General features: G+C 43.3%; 2 protein-coding genes across 3 annotated transcripts in view; one reads left to right on the top strand and one right to left on the bottom strand.

Annotated features, from left to right (window-relative positions):
• The first annotated feature begins 139 nt into the window (after nt 1–139).
• Nucleotides 140–23,155, top strand: part of ANKRD6 (ankyrin repeat domain 6) — a 182,872-nt gene continuing 159,856 nt past the window's right edge. For both annotated transcript variants that reach the window (XM_012182777.4, XM_012182772.4), the window contains exon 1: nt 140–320. The gene's annotated coding sequence lies outside the window, so the exon portion shown is untranslated. The remainder of the gene's footprint in view (nt 321–23,155) is intronic.
• LOC101110340 (POU domain, class 5, transcription factor 1-like) lies at nt 11,912–13,144 on the bottom strand. Its single transcript, XM_042253407.2, is given in 2 exon segments — nt 11,912–12,646; nt 12,648–13,144. Coding segments are annotated over 2 exon segments (1,080 nt in total). The 5' UTR covers nt 13,107–13,144; the 3' UTR covers nt 11,912–12,025.

The following is a 23,155-nucleotide window of genomic DNA, read 5'->3' as shown; positions in this document are numbered from 1 at the left end:
GAGGCCGGCGGGAGGGCTGGGGGGCCCCACCTCGCCCCGGGCCGCCGCCGCGCCCGAACCGGCCGCTGCGGGGCGCTGCGGCCCCAGCCTCGGAGCGCGGGCGGGCGGGGCGGAGGGCCGAGCGGGCGGCGGGCGAGGCGACTCGGCCACAGGTAACCTGCGGAGCGGCGAGCGCAGCCTGGCGAGCGGCGGCAGGAGGCGGCGGCGCTGGGCGGCGCCGAGGCCCAGGGGCCGCCGGAGCCAGCGAGAACCCGTGCCCACCGAATCCCCTCGCCTCCCACCCTGTCGTCAGCATCGGACCCTGCGGCGCGGAGAGAAAGGTACTGTGTGACCTCGCCGGGTCCTTTCCAGACCTCTCTTTCTCCAAGGGCCGGAGCCCCCTCCTCCCGGGGTGTGTGTGTGAGGCTCTGATCCGGGGGGGACGATGTCGCGGGTGGGGGCTCCCCCAGATCGTTGACTGTTTAGGGGAGAGTCCCAGACCCAGCGCGATGCCGCCTTTCTTGCGGCCTCCGGGGAAGCAGTCGCCTGAGGTTGGGAGGGGGGGCGGTCCTCCCCCGGGCACCTCCCTTGTCGCTTTCCTTCATTTGCTTCCCTAGAATATAGAACTTGGGGGAGGGGGCAGAGAACTTCATTGCCTTTGTACGTCCCCTTCCTCTTGCTCCAGTGAGCTGAAAGAGTTTGTAGAAAGTGGTGGTGGTGGTCGGGGTGTGTGTGTGAGGGGAACAGGGGTCCCCAGGTATTCCGGACGCGGAGACCCGGCAGTCTTGGGGCGTAAGAGGAGGGTCTCCTCTGGTGGCCAGCGGCCCCCGCCGTCCCCGGGCCTGCGGTCGGCTTCGGAGTGACCGGACTTGGCTGGGACGTGCCTGCAGTCTGGTCCCTTCCCTCACCCCTTCGAGGACCGCAGAGGGGCGCAGGCGCCGGACCGTGGGGGCTATTCTGCCCGGAGGAGCTCCGTTCTGGCTGGAATTAAGCTCTGTAAAGAGTTAGCAAGTGGCATGTCCCAGAGGAAGCGAGCACGTTGTTTGGTCTGAATGGAGACATCAGTTCACAGACACTTGTCTTGGAAATTTCAGTGTGGTGCTTTCGGTAGATTTGAGGAGAGGGAGGGGAAGTGGCGTCTATTACTTGTTACCAGAGAGGGGCTTCAATTTCCTAAAGCGGGTCAAGCATGTTTTCCCTAAAGCGTGATGAGATGGTGTTAGTGGTGGTGGATGAAGTTCCCTTTGGGGTTATGAGACTGAGTCTTGATGAGTCTTGTTAGGTTGTGTGACTTTGGAAAATTCACTTTTTTAAGCCTCAGGTAAACTGGGTGTATTTGTACATAGCCTGGTAGTACTGTTGTAGAAGTTAAATGTAAGTGAAAAGCTTGGCATAGAGCTCTTGAACGTTGGGCATCCTTTCCGTGAGCCTGTGGATGAGGATAGTCATTTCACGTTTAGGTAACATCTACTAGGCCAATGTTAGTGGGAGGAACTTGGGCAATGAATACGAGCACACCCGGGTCCATGGTGGTCCCACAGTGTACTGATGGTCTCTGTGGGGAGGGGGTCCCATCCTTAAAATAGCAATAGCAACCGTGGTTCTCCTGGTGTCCTACCTGCTGACTACACCTGTTTATCTTCCATCATCCTTAGCAGCTGCTTAATATATTGTAAATGAAGAATTTTTAAAAAAATTAACCATTCTAATTAGAAGAGTTTTCTGCACTCTAGGTCATAAATGAGGGGAGAGAGGAAGAAGGGTGGAAAGGAATAAGAACCCAGGAAAACAACTGATGGCACATTGGGAGATATCAACCAAAGGTGATAACAAAATACCAATTTGTTAACTCCTGGTTCAGTGGTGGCACCAAAAATTAACCTTCGCTTCTCAGTCAGACCCATCAGCCTCTCCAGATAAGTACATAATCCAAGTAAAAGCAGACAGTTTGCTTAGAGACAACTCTGCTTAGAGACAAGGCACACATCCAGCTCCCAGGGCACGCATATGCTGAAATTCTGGGGCCGCCGCTGTGAACTATAGCGTGCATTCAGAAAGCGACAAATGGAGAAGTGCAAATTAAAAAATAAGACCAGAAGACACACCCAGGTAGCTGAAGAGCCAGAGCATCCTTAGAAACCTGCAGCCCCGAGCACTCCTCCCCATGGCATTCCACTTCTCTTTTATCTCCCAGAGGAACCACTAGTCTGGCTTTTGTGTTTATTTCCCCTTTGCTTTTCACACTTAATATCTGATATGAGAAACTCTGTGGAAGGCAAGTTTCTAAATAACCATTTTCACAGGAACCTGGAGCCTGTAGAACTTAAAAGCAGGATATTGAGAGTAAGATGCAAACCACAAAAAAGCTAAAAGTATCAAAGTGCTGGGGTGAGCAGTGTCTCTGTCACGCTTTGCCCCCGGTTTCGTTGGCAAGGCTCCGCGGGTGTGTTCTGTCTGTATGGGGGAGGCCCAGTCTCTTCAAACATAGCTTGGAGGCTATAATTTTGAAAGCTTTGCTTGAGTCTCTAAGAATTGGAAAAACAGTAATTTGCACGCATGTGTTTTAGAAGTCTTTAAAAAAAATACCAATTATCCAGAGGACATTGTATTGGGATTTGAAGGATTAAGCCAACTGAGAGTGACCTTTAAAAACGGTTTTAACCTAAATTCTTCTTTTTCTGGTTGTGATGTTTGTGTTCGGGACTTTTAAGTTATTTCTTTGGGTTGACTCACAGCTCTCCTCTGTGAATTGTACACATTCAGTCACTTCTTGGTTAATCACAAGATTCCTAAACTTGGTTCATGGTGCCCTTTGTATCTCAGTAATTTTTTCACAGTGCCCCTGGTTTTTGGTAGCTAGTAAGTAGTTAGGTTGAAATAACAAGTATTTATATCCTAACAACATAGAAGCTGTTTGAAGAAAAATGACACACATAAACTAAGAGAAAAAAATTTATATCATTCTTAACCAGTTTCAAATGGGATGTGTGTGTACACACACACACACACACACACTTGGGATCTGATTGGATCACAGTCTCATTTCCTGTCCCACATTAATTTTTCTGCAGCACTCACTTTTTATCACAGCAACCACTGAAAACCCATGCTTTGCAGAGTTACAGTGTCATTGGTAGGAATGTGATAGGATCTGATTTGAAAACTGTGAACTCCACCAGCCTGTAGGTTCAACGTCCAGCGTGTTGAGTATACTGTGTTTCCCTTGAAATTTTCAGAAATCCTGAGTTGTCCCTGTGAATTTGCTACAGCACTCCTAGTGCCTTGGTGAACAGTTGAGGAATTGTTGGTCTAAGATAAAACCCGCCACCCAGGAGAAACCAGTTAACTAAGGAAGGTGTCTGCCTGAAAAAGCCCCAGGTTAAGCTTCTGTGTGGGTTTCCCAGGTGGCTCAGTGGGTAAAGAACCTACCTGCCCTGTAGGAGATGCCAACAGACTTGGGTTCGATCCCTGGGTCAGGAAGATCCCCTAGAGGAGTGCATGGTGACCTAATCCAGGATTCTTGCCTGGAAAATCAGAAGAGCGACCTAGCACACACTATAGCTTCTGTGTGCAGTGGGCTGCATCTTGGTTTTCTCCTATATGAAATAGAGTTGGCTAGAGCCTTCCTCATAAGACTCTTTAAGAGAATTAAACTAGATAATATACATAAAACCACCTTTTAAAGACCTGGAACACAATGGAGTCTCAAGAAATAATAGCTGTTTTAATGGTTTTTATTATGTATGTGAGTGTTAAGTCGCTTTAGGGGTGTCTGACTCTTGTGACCCTATGGATTGTAGACCACGAGACTCCTCTGTCCATGGGATTCTCCAGGCAAGAATACTGGATTGGGTTACCATGTCCTCCTCCAGGGGATCTTCCCGACCCAGGGAACCCACGTCTCTTAGGTCTCCTGCACTGGAACGTGAGTTCTTTATCACTAGCGCCACCTGGGAAGCCTGGTTGTTATTATAAATAGTACCAAATCAATGTCCAGTGATGGGTATATGTCACTGCCCATATTTAAGAATAGTGGGTGCTCGAAACCTCTGTTAGCAAATAAACTATGAAGTAACTAGTTTACATTATAGGATGATTTATTGTTTTTTCAATCAGAAAATTCTGGTTTACTATTGTGATGATCTTTGATTTTATTTAGACCATCTTTGGAATACTCATTTTCAGTGACCACCATGAGCCCTGGTTTGGACTGAACCTGTATTAGTGCACTGATGGAGGAGCCTGGTGGGCTGCAGTCCACGGGGTAGCTAGGAGTCGGACATGACTGAGCGACTTCACTTTCACTTTTCTCTTTCATGCATTGGAGCAGGAAATGGCAACCCACTCCAGTGTTCTTGCCTGGAGAATCCCAGGGACAGTGGAGCCTGGTGGGCTTCCGTCTATGGGGTTGCACAGTCGAACACAACCGAAGCAACTTAGCAGCAAAGGGGGTGTGGTTGTCTTATGTCTTGGGAAGTCTGAACATAGGTGATAGGCTGGGAAATGTTTCAAATAGGATTTAATTTCTGTGTGTACTTTTAGCACAGAGAAGCAGATAATCTTTTCAGATGATACATTTTTTTTTTCATATTTTTATTTATTTTTGGCTCTGCTGGGTCTTCATTGCTGCTCACAGGGCTTTTCTTGTGGCAAGCTGGGCTAATTTCTAGTTGCAGCGCACAGCTTCCTCACTGCAGCGGCTTTTCTTGTTTCTGAGCACGGGCTCTAGGGCTTCTGGCTTCAGTAGTTAGTTACAGCATTTGGGCTCCGTATTGCGGCTCCTGGGCTCTAGAGCACAGGTTCAGTAGTTCTGGCACACCAGATTAGTTGCTCTGTGGCAGGTGGGATCTTCCTGGATTACGGATTCGAACCCATGTCTCCTGCATTGGCAGGCGGATTCTTTACCACTGAGCCACCAGGGAAGCCCAGATGATATGGCTTTTATTAAATTGCAGAGCATCCCATGATAATACCTATCAATAAGAGATACTTGTTAGTCTTCCAAGGAAAGGCTGACTTGGATAACGATGTCACAGATGGCTGTCATAGTTCCTTTTAAGAAATAGAACTTTCTTCCCTTGTCCTTTCCTTGTCCAGACCCCAACTCTAAGCTAGGACCGGGTGATATTTTAACAACTTTGAAGAATATGCTCAAAAATACACTCATCATAGTAATGTTTCCTTAGTGTAGTTGTAGATTATTATTGTTGCGTTCTTCAGTCATTTACCATTGGGAAGCCTGTACAGAAGCGTAGGTGATATATTATATTAGTTTCAGTTATACAACATAGTGATTCATGATTTTCATAGATAATACTCAGTGTCTTATGGTTTTAGGGTATAAAGTATAAAACTACATTGTAGATATTGAAATGTGGGTTAGAATGAGTTGCTTCCTTCCTTTTGTCTGCAACTCTTACTTAAAAGAAAATTGAGCCAAGGAGCAACTAAGCTCATGTGCCACAGCTAGGGAAAGCAACAGGCAGCAACAAAGACCTTCACAACCAAAAATAAATAAAATTATTAAAAAAAAAAAGAAAATTGAGAGTCAGAAAGTTTGAGCATCAATTTAACTATTAGAATCTGATATTAGCCACAAAGTGCTTTATGAAATGCTTTACTTTTTTTAAAAGGTTGTTATCCATTCATGGTGATGGTGATTTAGTTGCTAAGTCATGTCCAACTCTTGCAACCCCATGGACTGTAGCCCACCAGGCTCCTCTGTCCATGGGATTTTCCAAGCAAGAATACTGGAGTGGGTTGCCATTTCCTTCTCCAGGGGCTCTTCCCAGCTCAGGAATCAACCCGGGTCTCCTGCACTGCAGGCAGATTCTTTACTGACAGAGCTACCAGGGAAGGCCAGTTATTATAATTATTATAATAATTATAAAATAATTATATTATATATTATAATATATTATAAAATTATATACTATAATAATTATAAAAATTATTTTAAGTTATTATAATTATTATATGGTTATTATGTTGGCCATATTTCCCATGTTATACAATACATTCTTGTAGCTTATGTTTTACCTCATAGTTTGTACTTCTGAGTCCCCGACCTCTATACTGCCTCTCCCTTCCCCACTTGCCGGTCCCCACTGGTAACCACTAGTTTGTTCTCTGTATCTGTGAGTCTGCTTCTTTTTTGTTTGTTTGTTTTAGTCACTGCTGCTGCTGCTAAGTCGCTTCAGTCGTGTCCGACTCTGTGCGACCCCATAGATGGCAGCCCACCAGGCTCCTCCGTCCTTGGGATTCTCCAGGCAAGAACGCTGGAGCGGGTTGCCATTTCTTTCTCCAATGCATGAAAGTGAAAAGTGAAAGGGAAGTCACTCAGTCGTGTCCGACTTTTAGTCACTAGTTTGTTGTATTTTTTAGATTCCACATCTAAGTGATTATCATACAGTATTTGTCTTTCTCTACCTGACTTATTTCACTTAGCATAACGTCCTCCATGTTCATCCATGTTGCTGCAAATGACAAAATTCCATCTTTTTTACAACCAAATAATATGCCATTGTGTATGTGTGTATGTGTGTTGCACATCTTCTTTGTCCATTCATCTGCTGATGGACACTTAGGTTGCTTTTGTGTCTTGACAGCAGTTGTAAATAAGGCTGCTATGAGCATTGGGGTACATGTGTCTTTTTGAATTAGTTTTTTGTGTCTTTCAGATAAATACCCAGGAGTAGAATTGCTGAGTCACACCATAGTTCTATTGTTAGCTTTTTGGGAAACCTCCATACTGTTTTCCATACTGACTGTACCAATTTATATTCCTATCAGCCGTGTACAAGGGTTCCCTTTCCTCCACATCCTTGCCAACATTTGCTATTTGTTTTCTTTTTGATGATCGCCATTCTGACAGGCATGGGATGATATCTCATTGTGGTTTTGATTTGCATTTCCCTGATGATTAGCAATGTTGAGCATCTTTTCATGTGTCTGTTGACCATCTGGGAAATCTTAATATCTTCATATACAATTAGGAAAAGGTATGTAACTATGAAAAGATTAATTTAAATTTGGGAGTTTATTGATAAAAAGTGGAAAAGTAGTCCAAAGTAAACTCAGTTCAGTTCAGTTCAGTCGCTCAGTCGTGTCCGACTCTTTGCGACCACATGAATCACAGCACGCCAGGCCTAATAACTAAACTAAACTAGTATTAATAGCTAACTAAAAATTAGCAAGGTTTTTTTGTTGTTGTTGATTTTTGGTACAGGACATACGCTTTGAGTAATGTTTCTAAAAGGAATAAATACAAAAGAATAAGGTCAATTTTCCTTACAGATATTAAGTAGATAAGAGGTGAAAATAGAACTTAGCTCTCTCTTAGTTTCCCACGTCAGCTCTAGGAATCCTGCTCTCCATCATCTTGTTGAGTTGGGTGGAGGAGCATGTCCGGGGCCTTGGGGAAGATGGAAGGACATCAGGGAATATGGTGTGGTCCAGGCTGCCAGCTCACTGTAGAGCTCCAGACAGTTTCTGAGAGCCTCAGTTTTCTCTCCACTGAGGGGACTAGACCAAAATATTGCTTTAAAAAATGTGTGGTTCTGTGAAATTATTCATATTCACTGGGTAAAATCAACATTCTTTTTCTTCCACACTTCTGAAGGTAGATGCTGTTGGATCGAACTGATGATCTGTGGAGCAGAGAAACTAATGAGATTGTTAATTTGACGTAACCTGAGGACTTCTTTTATTATGAGCTCCAGTCGCTTACTGTGTCAAGTCCTTTCAGACTATTCATGCCTGTATTCACACTCGGGAATATAAACCCAAAATACCACACTATTTTAAAACCTGATTCCAAGGTCAGAAAATTTATACTCTTATTTCTGTAAATTAGAGTTTTCAGTTTTTGAAAATGTCAGCATTTTATTCTAACTCTGGGCAAGTCCCACAGAAATCTGATATACAAGGAAATTGCCTCCAGGTGACAAGTTTGGGAAGTATTGGGTTTTTCCCCCCTTTGCATCTTTACAGAAATTTTAGACTTCTTAAAATGAACATATATTCAGTTTATGATCATAAAAATAAATATATCAGGTATTCATAAAAAGCTGTAAAATCACACAAGAAAATCCAGTGTTAATCATATGTATTTAAAAAAAAACTTTGTTCCCATAGTGGAACTATTTAGATATTCTAGTAACTAAAATATTTGCTTAATAGGAGGTAAAAATGTAATAACATGAGATGGGCCTATTTTATCATGGTTAAATGGTAGTGATTTGAATTTATTATTGAGGATAAAAATAAACCAAATCATGAACAATTTGACTTGGAAAATTTCAGTTCAGATTTTTCACAAAGCTAAATTTTTTCTCTTCCTTTGTCAGGATAACATGTCTCATGCCAGTCTTTAAAGTTACTTTTTAGCTAGAAAATACTAAGTGAATAGTAAGTCCCAGCATGAAATTCTGGATTTGACCCAGTTTAGGTACAATGCTGAAATGCATTGTGTACTATTTTGTATTATGCCATATATAGTCTAAAATATTCAAGTACCACAGAACAGACTTCTTGAATACACATATATGGATGCATTTGAGTATCCTAGTTATGCCCTATATTTACAGTTTTGGTTAACCTTTGATTAAGAGTCATGCACTTCAGAGCTGATCTTACTGGGTAAGATGCCTGGTTCTGGCACCTATTGGTTGTAAAATTTTTGACAGTTTACTTAATTGTCAAACTGCCTCAGTTTCCTAATCTGTAAAGTGGAGGTTTGATACAGTTTTGTACTCTGACTATGGTGATAGTTACATAATGTGATAAAATTCATAGAACTACACACACACATGCACACACACACACATACCCTGAGCTCATGGGAAAAGTGAAATCCAAGTAAGTTCTGTAGTTAATAGTATTACACCAATGCCCATTTCCTTGTTTTGATAATTGTACTCTGGTTATGTAAGACAGTTGGAGAAGGAAATGGCAACCCACTCTAGTATTCTTGCCTGGAAAATCCCTTAGACGGAGTGTGGCAGGCTTACGGTCCACAGAGTCGCAAAGAGTCAGACACGGCTGAGCGACGTCACTATGTAAGACATTACTGTTGGGAGATAGGGTACATGGGCACTCTCTGTACTATTTTTTATTGTGATGTACATGACATCAGTTCAGTTCAGTCACTCAGTTGTGTCTGACTCTGCGACCCCATGAATTGCAGCACGCCAGGATTCCCTGTCCATCACCATCTCCCAGAGTTCACTCAGACTCATGTCCATCGAATTGGTGATGCCATCCAGCCATCTCATCCTCTGTCGTCCCCTTTTCCTCCTGCCCCCAATCCCTCCCAGCATCAGAGTCTTTTCCAGTGAGTCAACTCTTCGCATGAGGTGGCCAAAGTACTGGAGTTTCAGCTTCAGCATCATTCCTTCCAAAAGAACACCCAGGGCTGATCTCCTTTAGAATGGACTGGTTGGATCTCCTTGCAGTCCAAGGGACTCTCCAGAGTCTTCTCCAACACCACAGTTCAAAAGCGTCTTCGGCGCTAGCTTTCTTCACAGTCCAACTCTCACATCCATACATGACCACTGGAAAAACCATAGCCTTGACCAGACGGACCTTTGTTGGCAAAGTAATGTCTCTGCTTTTGAATATGCTATCTAGGTTGGTCATAACTTTTCTTCCAAGGAGTAAGCATCTTTTAATTTCATGGCTGCAATGACCATCTACGGTGATTTTGGAGCCCCCCAAAATAAAGTCTGACACTGTTTCCACTGCTTCCCCATCTATTTCCCATGAAGTGATGGGACCAGATGCCATGATCTTCGTTTTCTGAATGTTGACATAAAACTCACCATTTCAATATTATTTTAAATATGCAGTTCAGTGGCATCAGTTTCATTCTCGTTGTTGGGTAACCATCACCACTATCAGTCTCTAGAGACTTTCATCATCCTGAACTGAAACTGGGTACCCACTTAACAATAATTCCCCAATCTCATCTCCCCCAGACACCTGGTAACCACTGTTCTACTTTCTTCCTCTGTCAATTTGACTACTCTAGATGCATTATATAAGTGGAATCATACAGTGTTTTTTCTTTTGTGTGTGGCTTATTTTACTTACTGTCATGTCTTTGAGGTTCATGTACTATTTTTTTTTTTGCAACTTACGTGAGAAAGTAATATTGTTTCAAAATAAGGGTTTTCTTCTGTTTTCTTTTTTTTGGCTATGCCACCCAGCATGCAGGATTTTAGTTCCCTGACCAGGGATAGAACGGTGCCTGTTGCCGTGGAAACAGAGTCCTAACCTTGGACCACCAGAGAATTCTCTCAAAATAAAGTTTAAAAAAGAAACAAAGAAACAAATATCCCACTGATGGTGCCCCACTGCTGTACCACACCAAGGCATAGAGGTTAGGGACAGTGCAGGATAGCCAGGAGAGCCTGAGAGTGACATTACCTCTCTTTTCCTTCCTCCTCCTTATCCCCAGTCATAGGAGAAGAGATGGAGGAATAGCTGTGTTCTCTCTTGCATAGGGAAGAGTCTGCGTTATTTATTAGTAGATTGCTGTATCAACCTGAGGAGAAGCTTTTAAATCTCCCCCTATAATAGGGATTCCTGGGCTTCCCTGATGGCTCAGCAGTAAAGTACCTACTTACCAATTCAGGAGACCCGGGTTTAATCCCTGGGTCGGGAAGATTCCCTGGAGAAGGAAATGGCAACTCATTCCAGTTGCCTGGAGAATTCCATGGAGAGAGGGGCCTGGCAGGTAAGAGTCCATAGGGTTGCAAAGAGTTGAACATATGACTTAGAGACTAAACAACAACAAGGAACTAGGGATTCTTAACCTGAGGTTCAGGACTGATGGACTGCAAAGGCTCTAACAGCTTCCAGAATTTAGGTGTGAGCAGTTAATGCTCATTTGTATATATGAAAGGGGAAACATTCCACAACTTTTGTTATATTCTCAAATGATTCCCTAACCCCAAAATAGTAAGCACTACAAGAAAATATAATTTAAATATAATTAATAGAGCTCTTCCCACCCCATAACAAGCTTTTTCACTTGGGTGTCAGCCCCTTTCAGTTTTCTGGTGTATTTTTCCCCTTACCAGGCTCCAGAGGCTTTCTTTCTGTTCAAACCTGGGAGAAGCCTAAATAGTTCTTTTCCCTGAGTCTCCAGCCATTCTCTCCTGTGTCCTACAAAGTCCAGGATCCTCAAGTAGCCCCAGAGTAAACCATCTTCAAGTCTCCAGTGGGCAGAAGTGGAACTGAGTGGGACTGAGTGGGACTCAGACTCTCTGGAGAAATTGTTATTGTTCAGTTGCTAAGTCATGTCTGACTCTTTGCGACCTCATGAATTACAGCGCACCGGAGGAGCCCGGTGGGCTGCTGTCTGTGTGGTTACACAGAGTCGGACATGACTGAAGTGACTTAGCAGCAGCAGCAGCAGCAGGCTTCGCTGTCCTTCACAGTCTCCCAGAATTTGCTCAAACTCATGTCCATTGAGTCAGTGATGCTGGAAAAATAGGAAGAAAATAATACTTGAGGTACACAGCTATGGAAAACTCAGGAAGTGGTTCTGAATGACTGAGGTTCAGTAGATTCTGCCCTGGAGCATGCGAATTTAATTTCAGATTGTTTTCTGGTTTACACTTTGTGTTACAAATGTATAATAAACGTATCATACAATACATTCTACCTTATGGAGTATCCAGTGGTTTAGGTGAGCTATTGCAATGATGCATTGTTATAAAAGATGTTAGGTATCAGAATTTATTTAATAAATAGAACTCACCAGTCATTCAGACTGTTTTTTTTTTTTTTTTTTAGGTCCCAGGCTTCTTTATTTAAGAACAAAGTGATGAGTGATGTGGGGATTAAAGTCAAGAGCATCACTGAACTTCACCTTCCCTCCAACCAGTTTCCCCAAACTCCCTGCCCCCACATCCATTGTGTTCCCAATTCCTTTCTTAGTGAATGAAAAACTTAATCCCATAGCCCTGGTACAAACCCCAGGGTTCTCTCCCTAGCTCTCCCCTTCCTCTGCCCCCCATTCCTGGGGTGAGCAGGCACCTCAGTTTGAATGCATAGGCGAACCCAGAGCGGTGACAGACACCGAGGGAAAGGCCTCACCCTCAGGGAATGGGACCGAAGAGTACAGCGTAGTGAAATGAGGGCCCCCGTAGCCTGGGGTACCAAAATGGGGCCCTGGCGCCAGAGGAAAGGATACGGGTCCCCCTGCGAAAGGAGACCCAGCAGCCTCAAAATCCTTGCGTTGGGAGTAGTCACTGCTTGATCGTTTGCCCTTCTGGCGGCGGCTGCAGAACCACACTCGGACCACGTCCTTCTCCAGCCCGAGCTGCTGGGCGATGTGGCTAATTTGCTGCAGGGTGGCCTTCGGGCACTGCAGGAACATGCTCTCCAGGTTGCCTCTCACTCGGTCCTCAATACTCCGCTTTCTCTTTCGGGCCTGCACAAGGGTCTCTGCCTTGCCTATCTCCTGCAGATTCTCGTTGTTGTCAGCTTCCTCCACCCACTTCTGCAGCAGGGGCCGCAGCTTACACATGTTCTTGAAACTGAGCTGCAAAGCCTCAAAACGGCAGATAGTCGTTTGGCTGAACACCTTTCCAAACACAACCCCCAGGGTGAGCCCCACATCGGCCTGGGTATATCCTAGAGTGATCCTCTTCTGCTTTTAGGAGCTTGGCAAATTGTTCAAGGTCTTTCTGAAGAGCTTTGATGTCCTGGGACTCGTCAGGGTTCGGCTCCAGCTTCTCCTTGTCCAGCTTCGCGGCTCCTGCGGGGGCGGCACAGGGGTCCGGGGAGGCCCCCTCGGAGTTGCTCTCCACCCCGGCTCCAGCCTCGCCCTCTGGCTGAGGGGTCTCCAGGCTGCCTGGGGGCACCAGCCCCACTCCAACCTGCGGGGCACAGTAGGCCATCCCTCCGCACAAGTCGTAGGGCGGGGGGCACGGGGGAAGTCGCCACACCTCGGCGCCAGGCACAACCCCCGGTCCGATCCCCGACCCACCAGGAGGCCCTTGGAAGCTCATCCACTTCCGAGGATCAACCCAGCTCGGCTCTGGCCCTCCCGGCCAATCGCCTCCACCGCCCGGCGGGGGCGAGAAGGCGAAGTTAGAAGTGAGGTGTCCCAACATGGGGAAGGAAGGCACCCCGAGCCGGGGGCCTAGGAAAATGAGCTCAGGCTGGTTAGTAACTCATATAAATGGATTGCACAAATGGGAAAAACTGTAACTTGCAAGTTTTTCTTATACATGTGATTCTCTAATCTTTGCATTCATCTTAGAAATCCTTCAATAAATTGTGACTTGACTCATTTATTCAACTCAAGTATATTCTGTTAAGAGTAGGCTAACTGCTGTAACAAATGTTTCCAAATCTCAGTGGCTTAAGCTAGTAAAAGTTTACTTCCATCTCACCTGAAGTCCAAATAGGTTATACCTGGTTCGGCAGCTCTCCTGGTTAGCACTTCTTCAAGTGATTCGCAGATAAAGGGTCCTTCCATCTTATTATACTGTCATGAACAAGGTGATTTCCAGTTCACTACAGGGGTGAAGAGAAGGTGGGAAAGGCATACCAGAATAACTCCCTCCACCAGCAAGTAAAAACATTACTTCTACTTACATTCCATTGGCCAGAACCAGTTCAAATCCCCACTTCAATTTATGGAGGCTGGGAAATATATGTGCCTGAGTGGACAGCTGCTTCTGACCAATAGTGATTTAATTTAAAAGGGGAAGAGCTCTTTGATGGCTAAGTAGCCATCTTTTATATTAATATGCTAGTCTTTTAACTGGTCAGTTCAGTGTAACTGCTTCATATGATTTATTTCTCACTTTCCAAATAGCTATATATAAAGTGTTATGTCTTTGTAGTATAAGGTGTGGGTGAGACCTTCCTACAGGAAACAATTTTGTCATAATTCTTGAGTAAATAGAAATAGGATTAAACCATCTAGTTTCATACATTTATTAGGGAATGAAGTGTATTTTATTTATTCAGAGCCATCCAACTCCCTAGAGAATTGCACAGTTGAGAAAGATGGAACAGAGGAAGATTAGCCAAGAACAAGAATATGCATGTCTCACTGGGTTCATGAATGTTCTTGTAATAATTTACTTCCAGCTGCTGGCAATAGGCAAGTATGAAAATTTTCCTCTTCAAAAAAAAAAAAAAAGCAGTCTTCACCATGTGCTATATTACACAGTCATAAATTAAGTACAGCTTTTACTTATTTGCTCTTTGTTATTCAGTCACTAAATCATGTCTGGTTCTTTGGAACCCCATGGACTGCACACCAGGCTTCTCTGTCCTCCACTATACCCTGGAGTTTGCTCAAATTCATCTCCATTGAGTTGGTTGAGTTCATCTCATCCTCTGCCATCCTCTTCTTTTGCCTTCAGTCTTTCCCAGCATCAGGGTCTTTTCCAGTGAGTCAGCTCTTCGCATCAGGTAGCCAAAGGATCAGTCCTTCCAATGAATATTCAGGGTTGATTTTCTTTAGGATTAATTGGTTTGATCTCCTTACAGTCCAAGGGACTCTCAAAAGTCTTCTCCAGAACCACAATTTGAAAGCATCAATTCTTCAGCACTCAGCTTTGTTTATGGCCCAACTCTCATATCCATACATGACTAGTAGTAAGTGGAAAAACCATAGTTTTGATTATACAGACCTTTGTCAGCAAGGTGATGTCTTTGCTTTTTAATACGCTAAGTTTGTCATAGCTTTCCTTCCAAGGAGCAAGTGTCTTTTAATTTCATGACTGTAGTTACTGTCCGCAGTGATTTTGAAGCGCAAGAAAATAAAATCTGTCCCTACTTCCACTTTTCCCCCTTCTATTTGCCATGAAGTGATGGGACCAGATGCCATGACCTTAGTTTTTTGAATGTTGAGTTTTAAGCAGCTTTTTCACTCTCCTCTTTCACCCTCATCAAGAGTCTCTTTAGTTCCTCTTCACTTTTCTGCCATGAGAGTGGTATCATCTGCATATCTGAGGTTGTTGATCTTTCTCCCGGCAATCTTGATTCCAGCTTGTGATTCTTCCAGCCTGGCATTTGGCTTGATGTAAATAAGCAGTGTGAAAATATAATGGAAACTAAAGTTGTAAGGAGATCCAACGAGTCCATTCTGAAGGAGATCAGCCCTGGGATTTCTTTGGAAGGAATGATGCTAAAGCTGAAATTCCAGTCCTTTGGCCACCTCATGCGAAGAGTTGACTCATTGGAAAAGACTCTGATGCTGGGAGGGATTGGGGGCAGGAGGAGAAGGGGACAACAGAGGATGAGATGGCTGGATGGCATCACCGACTCAGTGGACCTGAGTTTGAGTGAACTCCAGGAGTTGGTGATGGACAGGGAGGCCTGGCGTGCTGCGATTCGTGGGGTCGCAAAGAGTCGGACACAACTGAGCAACTGAACTGAACTGAGACCAACTATAGCCATGGGCCAAGTCTAGCCCACTCCTTGTTTTGTAAAGTTTTTAGAACATAGCCAAACCCTTGATTTCCATCCCATTTGTGGCTGCTTTCATACTATACTGGCAGAGTTGAGTAATTGTCGTAGAGACCGCATGTCCCACAACATGTAATGTATTTATTTACTATCCCTTTACAGAAAGTTTGCTAACCCTTTCACTAGACTTAAATTAGTATAATTTGGGGGACTTCCCACGTGGTCCAGTGGCTAAGACCTTGAACTCCCAATGGAGGAGAACTTGGTTCCATTCCTGGTCGGGGAACTAGATCCCACATGTTGCTATTAAGACTTCCTATGTCACCACTAAGGATAGCTAGAAGATCCTGCATGCCACAACTAAGACCCAAGCAGCCAAATAAATAAATAAGTAAAAATAAAATATTTTAAAAATCAGTATAACTTGGTTTGAGGTGACTCTGCTTCCATGGGCTCTCCTGGTGGCTCAGACTGTGAAGTATCTTCTTGCAGTGCAGGAGACCTGGGTTCCGTCTCTGGGATGGGAAGATCCCCTGGAGAATCTGGCCCACAGTTTACCATCATAGTGGGGATAATAAAACCTACCTATCGAGAATCTAAAGTAGATTTTAAGTGATCTCACGTAAGTTACTCAATTGATCTTCTAGTTAGCAATCTGCCAGTCTGTCTTCCAGTCTTTAGATCAATCCGTTTCCAGCTCACCATGCGTAAGAATCATCTGGGAACTCTATTACGGTTCAATGATATCCACCCTGATTCCTCAGGGTCCAGATAGAGCAGATCCAGGGAGATGCAGGCGTAACAAGCACCCCAAATTTTGATGGAGGACCTTGAGTAACTAAGACCCTTGTGGCAACTTGTCTTTGGTTCCCTAAAAATAGTTTCTCTGGTAGCTACAAATATGCTTCTTGACTCACCCCAGAACTGAAGCCTTGCCTGCTAGATAGGTGAGCTTGGAACCGAGAGGGGAATGCCCAGTGGCATTAGTCATCAGCATTCTGAACACGTGCAGAGAGACCCAGCCGTTGGCTTATCATAGAAATCAAATCATTCACTGCCTGACCGCACCTATACAGCCATCTGGTGCCTTGCTTCCAAATAGAAATAATGATAGGGACGTTGGCACTGGGGCTTCAGAAAAAGTGACTGGTTTACATTGGAGCTCTGTATGCCTCTTGATGCTAAAAGGGAACAAATTAAAGCTAAAATTAGCATTAAATCCCTGGGTTAGCTGTCTCTTTTTAAAATCAAAATAAAAGTTAGTAGCAGAAGAGGTTACCATGAGAGGAAGAACCTAAGTGCAGGTAGGTGTTTTATAGGCGCTTTAGGAATGGATGCTTATTTAATTATTTATAATTTCCTTAATCTCCAGAATGTATTGTCCTAGGTTACCTGATACTTAATGAATGGCTTGCTCACTGAAGCCTTTGTTTTCCTCCATTTGCTGTTCAAAAACTTAGAATAGTAAAGAGCTGTAAAGCCAGTCATGAATAATAGCAAAATCCCCTGGCACCTGTTGGGTTTTTATACCATATGGAAAAAAGTGAGGAACCACCCCCCTCAAAAAAAACCTCCAGAAACAAAAACTAGAAAAATAAAAACTTGAGGAATCGAAGAACCTCGCACTATCAATATTTAATATGAGTGGAGCTGTGTTGCTGTTCAAAAGCAGTTTTAAAACTGAGGGTCAGGTGCCTTGAAACATTTTCCATCTTTGCTACCCTGCTGAAATAAATCCTGGATGGTTGATTGGATGTAAGCCAGGGTATTTTGTACTTTGAAATGTAAGAAAAGTAAACACTTTATCATCCAATGAGGGACTTGCAGCTAATTAGATTCCTTCCTGTTGGGAGATGTCTTGGGAAACACCTCAAAAACAGATGCTAATAAGGATTTAAAGAATCCTATGTAAGATTATCAAAGGATTCCTTTCAATAATGAGTTCCCTTAGACTTGGGATATTTACTGTATGATCAGAATTACTAATCATTCAAAATATACCCTCTTTAAGGGAGCCTAGCATTGCCCAGAACGTAGGAATACCATAGAGGAATAAGATTCTCAAAAGGTTGCTAAGTAAATAACCACCTTCTATTTTTATTAAAATGATGTTACATCATTCCTTTTCTTCCCTGCAAAATATGCAGCAGGTTTATCTCTCCATACCAGAATTTCTTTCCTTCCTATTACTAAACTCTTGAGAAAAGGCCATTTTGAAAAAAAAAAAAATAAGGCTTCTGTCTTTAAAAATTGATTATTCTGATATACTAAAAGCTAACCGTCTTGATGCTTAGTGCATTTCTGTCTTTTTAAATCCAGAATTCACAAATTTAAATTCTTCCCTTGGTATTTAATGACTCATAAACACTAACACTGTGGTTATAACTGACTGGCTGTGTTAAAAGTGACCATGCTTTTGTGCATCTAAAAATAGAACTTGAAATACTCTACCAGATTTGCCCCAGGATGTCTGTGCACTTTCTTATTACGCCTGTCTCTCCCCCTGCCTTTGGAATTCCCTTAATGTCAGAGACATTAACTTTTGAGGGTAAGCACGTAAATCTTAAAGAGACTTGGAGTATTTGCTCTGAATTTACTAGCCAGCTAAACTGGATGGAGGTTGATATCTCAGTTATATAAGGCATACTTTTTGTTATTCAAAATGAAAGTTGTGCATACAGTGGAGAGAAAACATATTCCCCAAATCAGTAAGCCGATAAAAGTCATGATGGATTTTGCATGAACAAAGAAATGTCAGAGGCTGTTAGGGTATTTAAATGAGGGGAAAAATTCTATGTTACAGTAATCAATCTAAAAGGAAAGATGAAAAAGAATGGATGCTTGTACAGGTATAACTGAATAACTGTGCTCTACACCTATAACTAACACATCATTGTTAATCAACTATACTCCAATATAAAATAAAAAATTTTTGTTTAATTAAAAAAAAAAATGAAAGGAACGACCAAGTATTGATTATAACCTAACTAGATACCATGGGGCTTATTGGTAAAGAACCTGCCTGCCAATGCAGGAGACACAGATTCAGTCCTTGGGTTGGGAAGATCCCCTAGAGAAGGAAATGGTAACCCACTCCAGTATTCTTGCCTGAGAAATCCTATGGATACAGGAGCCTGGTGGGCTATGGTCCATGGGGTTGCAAAAGAGTCAGACACGACTCAGTGACTAAACAACAACCAGACACCTAAATCCACAGCAGCACTGTCTCAGCCCCACAGAATAAATGGCATTCATTAAGGTTGAGTGTATTGTTGCCCTAGGATTAGGGAGGCCAAACTGTTTTACTGTTCTCTGCAAAGCCTAATCTCTACCTAAACAATAACTCAGGAAGAAAAATGTTAAGGTCAGTGACTTTCCGCCTTCCTACGGATTTGTCTTTTTCTTTCTGATTAGCATTAGGTGATGTATCTTAAAGCCCCAGGCCTCCACATTCATATCTGGCTGAATGACCTCTCCTGGGAATGGACAGTACAGATGCCCTTCAGGAGAAGTCTGCTTCGTGGGAGACTGGCAGGCTTTAAAGAGAAGAGTGCGACCTGGCTGCCAGGACACTTAGGTTCCAGTTTCACATCTGACCAAAGCCTTTGTGCCTTCTGCCAAGTCACTTTCTTACTTCTGTGGCTTTTTTTTCTTTTCTTTTAGAAAGGTGACCAATGGCCCAGTGCTTCAGATGAGTCCTCATTCACTAGTCCCCTGCCCCTATGGGTTTGAGTCACAAAAACATTTTTCACCTTAATAAATTATTATAAGCCAAATACCTTTACAAGAGCCACTCTAGTCAGGAAGTCAAACTTTGCGAGTCACCCCAGGAGCCCCTCCTTGGGCTGCATCTCAATCATAACTCCCTCTCCCCTTCCAAATTAACTACAGGCCACCCTTGCCTGAGCTGTGGTGCTATAAAGAAAATAGAGCACGCTGAAACCCTGATCCCTAGTATTATTTGCTCAGTCGTGTCTGACTCTTTGCAATCCCATGGACCATAACCCTCCACACTCCTCTGTCCAAGGGATTCTCCAGGCAAGAATACTGGAGTGGGTTGCCATTTCCTTCTCCAGGGGATCTTCCTAACCCAGGGATCAAAGCTGGGTTTCCTGCATTGTAGGCAGATTCTTTACCATCTGAGCCACCAAGGAAACCCTGATAGGCTATCTTAATCAGTGGGGAAAATTTTGATTTTAGCAGGACCTATAAATGTTTGGCCAAAACATTAAAAACTATTTTACTGTCTGTTACAATTGTATAGGGAAATTTTAAAATACCAAAGTTTGGTAAACTGTAACTTAAAACATTAGCAACATTGAATATTAGACTTTTATTTTCTTTGTAAAATCTTATCAAGGGTAGTTTGGTTTGCCTTTTCCCATCTTATGACTTATGATACAGAACAGGCAACTTTTCAGAATTTATTTTATTGATGTATAGTTTATTTACAATGTTGTGTTAATTTCTCCTACAGCAAAGGAACTCAGTTATACATGTGAACATATACAGATTCCTCTGTCCATGGGATTCTCCAGGCAAGAATACTGGAATGGGTAGCATTCCCTTCTCCAGGGGATCTTTCCAACCCAGGGATTAAACCCAGGTTTCCGGCATTGCAGGCAGATTCTTTACTCTCTGAGCTACCGGGAAGCCCTATGCTGCTTCTGCTGCTGCTAAGTCACTTCAGTTGTGTCTGACTCTGTGCGACCCCATAGACGGCAGCCCACCAGGCTCCCCTGTCCTTGGGATTCTCCATGCAAGAACACTGGAGTGGGTTGCCATTGCCTTCTCCAATGCATGAAAGTGAAAAGTGAAAGTGAAGTCACTCAGTCGTGTCTGACTCTTAGCGACCCCGTGGACTGCAGCCTACCAGGCTTCTCCGTCCATGGGATTTTCCAGGCAAGAGTACTGGAGCGGGGTGCCATTGCCTTCTCCGGGGAAGCCCTATGTACACATGTATATATGTGTATACATTCTTTTTCATATTCTTTTCCATTATGGCTTAGCACAGGATATTGAACATAGCTCCCTGTGCTCTATAGTAGGATCTTGTTTATCCATCCTCTGTATATTAGTTTGCATCTACAACAAGCATCTTTTCTATGCCTTGATTAACGTTCATGCTCTTGTCGAAGTTTGGATCAGTTTCTAGTATTTTATCCTTTGCGCTTTCAGTGTCGTGAAGTGTTTGCAGGAGTTCCGTTCATGTGAAGTTTTTGCAGCGTCATTTCTTCATCCTTTCATCTCCACACGTTCCTAATTTATGGTGATCAGTGCCCTTCTTTGAGTTCCTCTGGCTCCACACCTGGAGCCTTCAGGTGGTAGCTGTGTCAACTTACCGTGGTCAGCCATTTATTTTGTGTCTCTGTCCTATTCCATTCAAATTTCACTTCCGATGTTACCACTTTTCATTTCTTGGCCTCACTTTCTTCTTTGTTGGCTAATTCCCTCTTTTAATTGTTCATTTTGGTAAGCTATTAGGTGGACTTTTCACTGGGAGACAAGGAGACAACACCGTTACATGGTTTGTTGTCTGTGTGAACTGAGTAACAAGTGACCAGTGACCGATCACTGGCAGACTTGGAAAGATGTGATGCAGTTGGTCACCAATTGTGATGCACTTCTGTTAATTACAGAGTGATTTGTAGACTGGAGAGCTGTTAGTGAAACTGGTACCTCATGCAGTTTCTCAAAGTTACTATACAGTGGCTAGTGAGATTGGAACCTTGTTGTTGGAGGACTGGTATAATTTAATCTGTGGGACCTGAAATAGTGCGTTAGAATATATAGGCAGCCTACACATGTAAAGTGTTTGTTATAGTGATTATTTGTTATAATAATCACTTCCTTGTGTTTTTTTGTACCTCTGTTATCCAAGTGTACAACTTTAAGTACTATGATTTAGTATTGTTCTTTAAAATGCTTTTGTTATGTTCTCTAAGTCTTTTTTTCTTTTTAATCCATGGGTTTCTCCTCTGGGGGGCTTCCCTGGTGGTTCAAATGGTAGAGAGTCTGCCCACAATGTGAGAGACCCAGTTTCGATCCCTGGGTCCAGAAGATCCCTGGAGAAGGGAATGGCAACCCACTCCAGTATTCTTGCCTGGAGAATTCCATTGACAGAGGAACCTGGCAGGCTATAGTCCATGGGGCTGCAAAAGAGTCAGACATGGCTGAGCGACTAACACCTTCAGTTTCCCCTCTGTATTAGTTTGTCAGGGCTGCCATAACAAAGCACCAGAGGCTGAGTAGCTTAAACAACAGAAATTTCTTTTCTCACAATCTGGAGGCTGGATGTCTCAGATCAAGGTGTTTGCAGATCTGGTGTCCCCTGAGGCCTCTCTCCTTGGCTTGCGGATGGCTGCCTTCTTGCTGTGTCTTCACATATTTTTTTTTCTGTCCATGTGAACTCCTGGTGTTTCTTTGTCTTCTTATAAGGACACCAGTCCTAGGTGTCCTACCTAATGGTGTCCTATTAGGGCCTGCCTCCATGGCCTTGTTTTAACCTAGTTACCTTGTTAAAGGCTGTGTCTCCAATTGCAGCCACCTCCTTAGTATGGGGAGTTAGAGCTTCATATGAATTTTGTGGGGAACACAATTCAGCCCATCACATATTCTACTCCTTTCTTTTCTTTACTGCTTATCTGTCAGAATCTTTACTACTTATCTTATGGGCTTCTTGACTGCTGGTTACATAAATCATAAACCATAATCACATACATTTTCATCAAGAGTCAGGATCACTCATGAAGGACAGCATTGAAGACTAGGCCTAGGTTATATTCTAGTTACTAAGGCTGTATAACAAATCACCCTAAAACCTGGCAGCTTAAAACAGCAATAGTTATTTATTGTCTCTCAAAGTCTGTCAGTCAGGAATTAGAGAGTGATTCAGCCAAGAAGTTCTGACTCTGGTCTCTCAGTAAGACTGCAGACAGATTTAGCTGGGGCTATGGTCATCTGAGAATTTGGGGCAAGGAGGATCTACTTTAAGATGCTCGCTCACTCGCTCATGCCCAAGATGCTGGCATGTTGGGGATGGCATATTGTGGGAGCCCTCGGTTCTTGGTGTGTGGCTGCTTGAATGTCCTCACAGCATGGCAGCTGGTGTCCCCCTGAGTGAGCAATCCAAGAGATTTAGATAGAAGCTGCAGTGGATTGTCATCTTCTCCATGTTCTATGGGTCACATGGATCCAGTCTTGATTCACTGTTGAGGAGGATTCCACAAGGGCATGAATATAGGAGGTATGGATCTTGGGGACTGGCTGCCATAAGTTGGATGGATAATAAATGTCATCCTTTTGGGAAACCTGTTTACAAATCAGTACCTTTCAAATGCTTGCATATCTTACAAGGCATGTCATCAAAGTTAAACATTACTAAATGCCTACTTTGCGCTTAATGAGTTAATATTTTTAAGGGTTTTCAAGATAACATTTTGTTATCTTTATGTTTGTCTAAAACCATTATCCAAATACATCTATTAGTAGATTTTTCTTCAACTTAATCATGCCTTTGAGATACTGGTCTTAAAAAAATTTTTTTTTTAACTTTTTAATCTTTCGGCCACCACGTGCGGCCTGTGGGATCTTAGATCCCTGACCAGGGGGAACCCTGGCCCCCTATATTGGCAGCATGGAGTCTTAACCACCAGACCACTTGGAAAGTCCCCTGAGATACTTATCTTAATTGATGGATCCTAAATTCTAAAATGTGGGCATTTCAGATATCACA

Source organism: Ovis aries, chromosome 8, assembly GCF_016772045.2.
Source record: "Ovis aries strain OAR_USU_Benz2616 breed Rambouillet chromosome 8, ARS-UI_Ramb_v3.0, whole genome shotgun sequence".
Lineage (NCBI taxonomy): Eukaryota > Metazoa > Chordata > Mammalia > Artiodactyla > Bovidae > Ovis > Ovis aries.
This window is presented reverse-complemented; position numbering and strand designations above follow the sequence as displayed.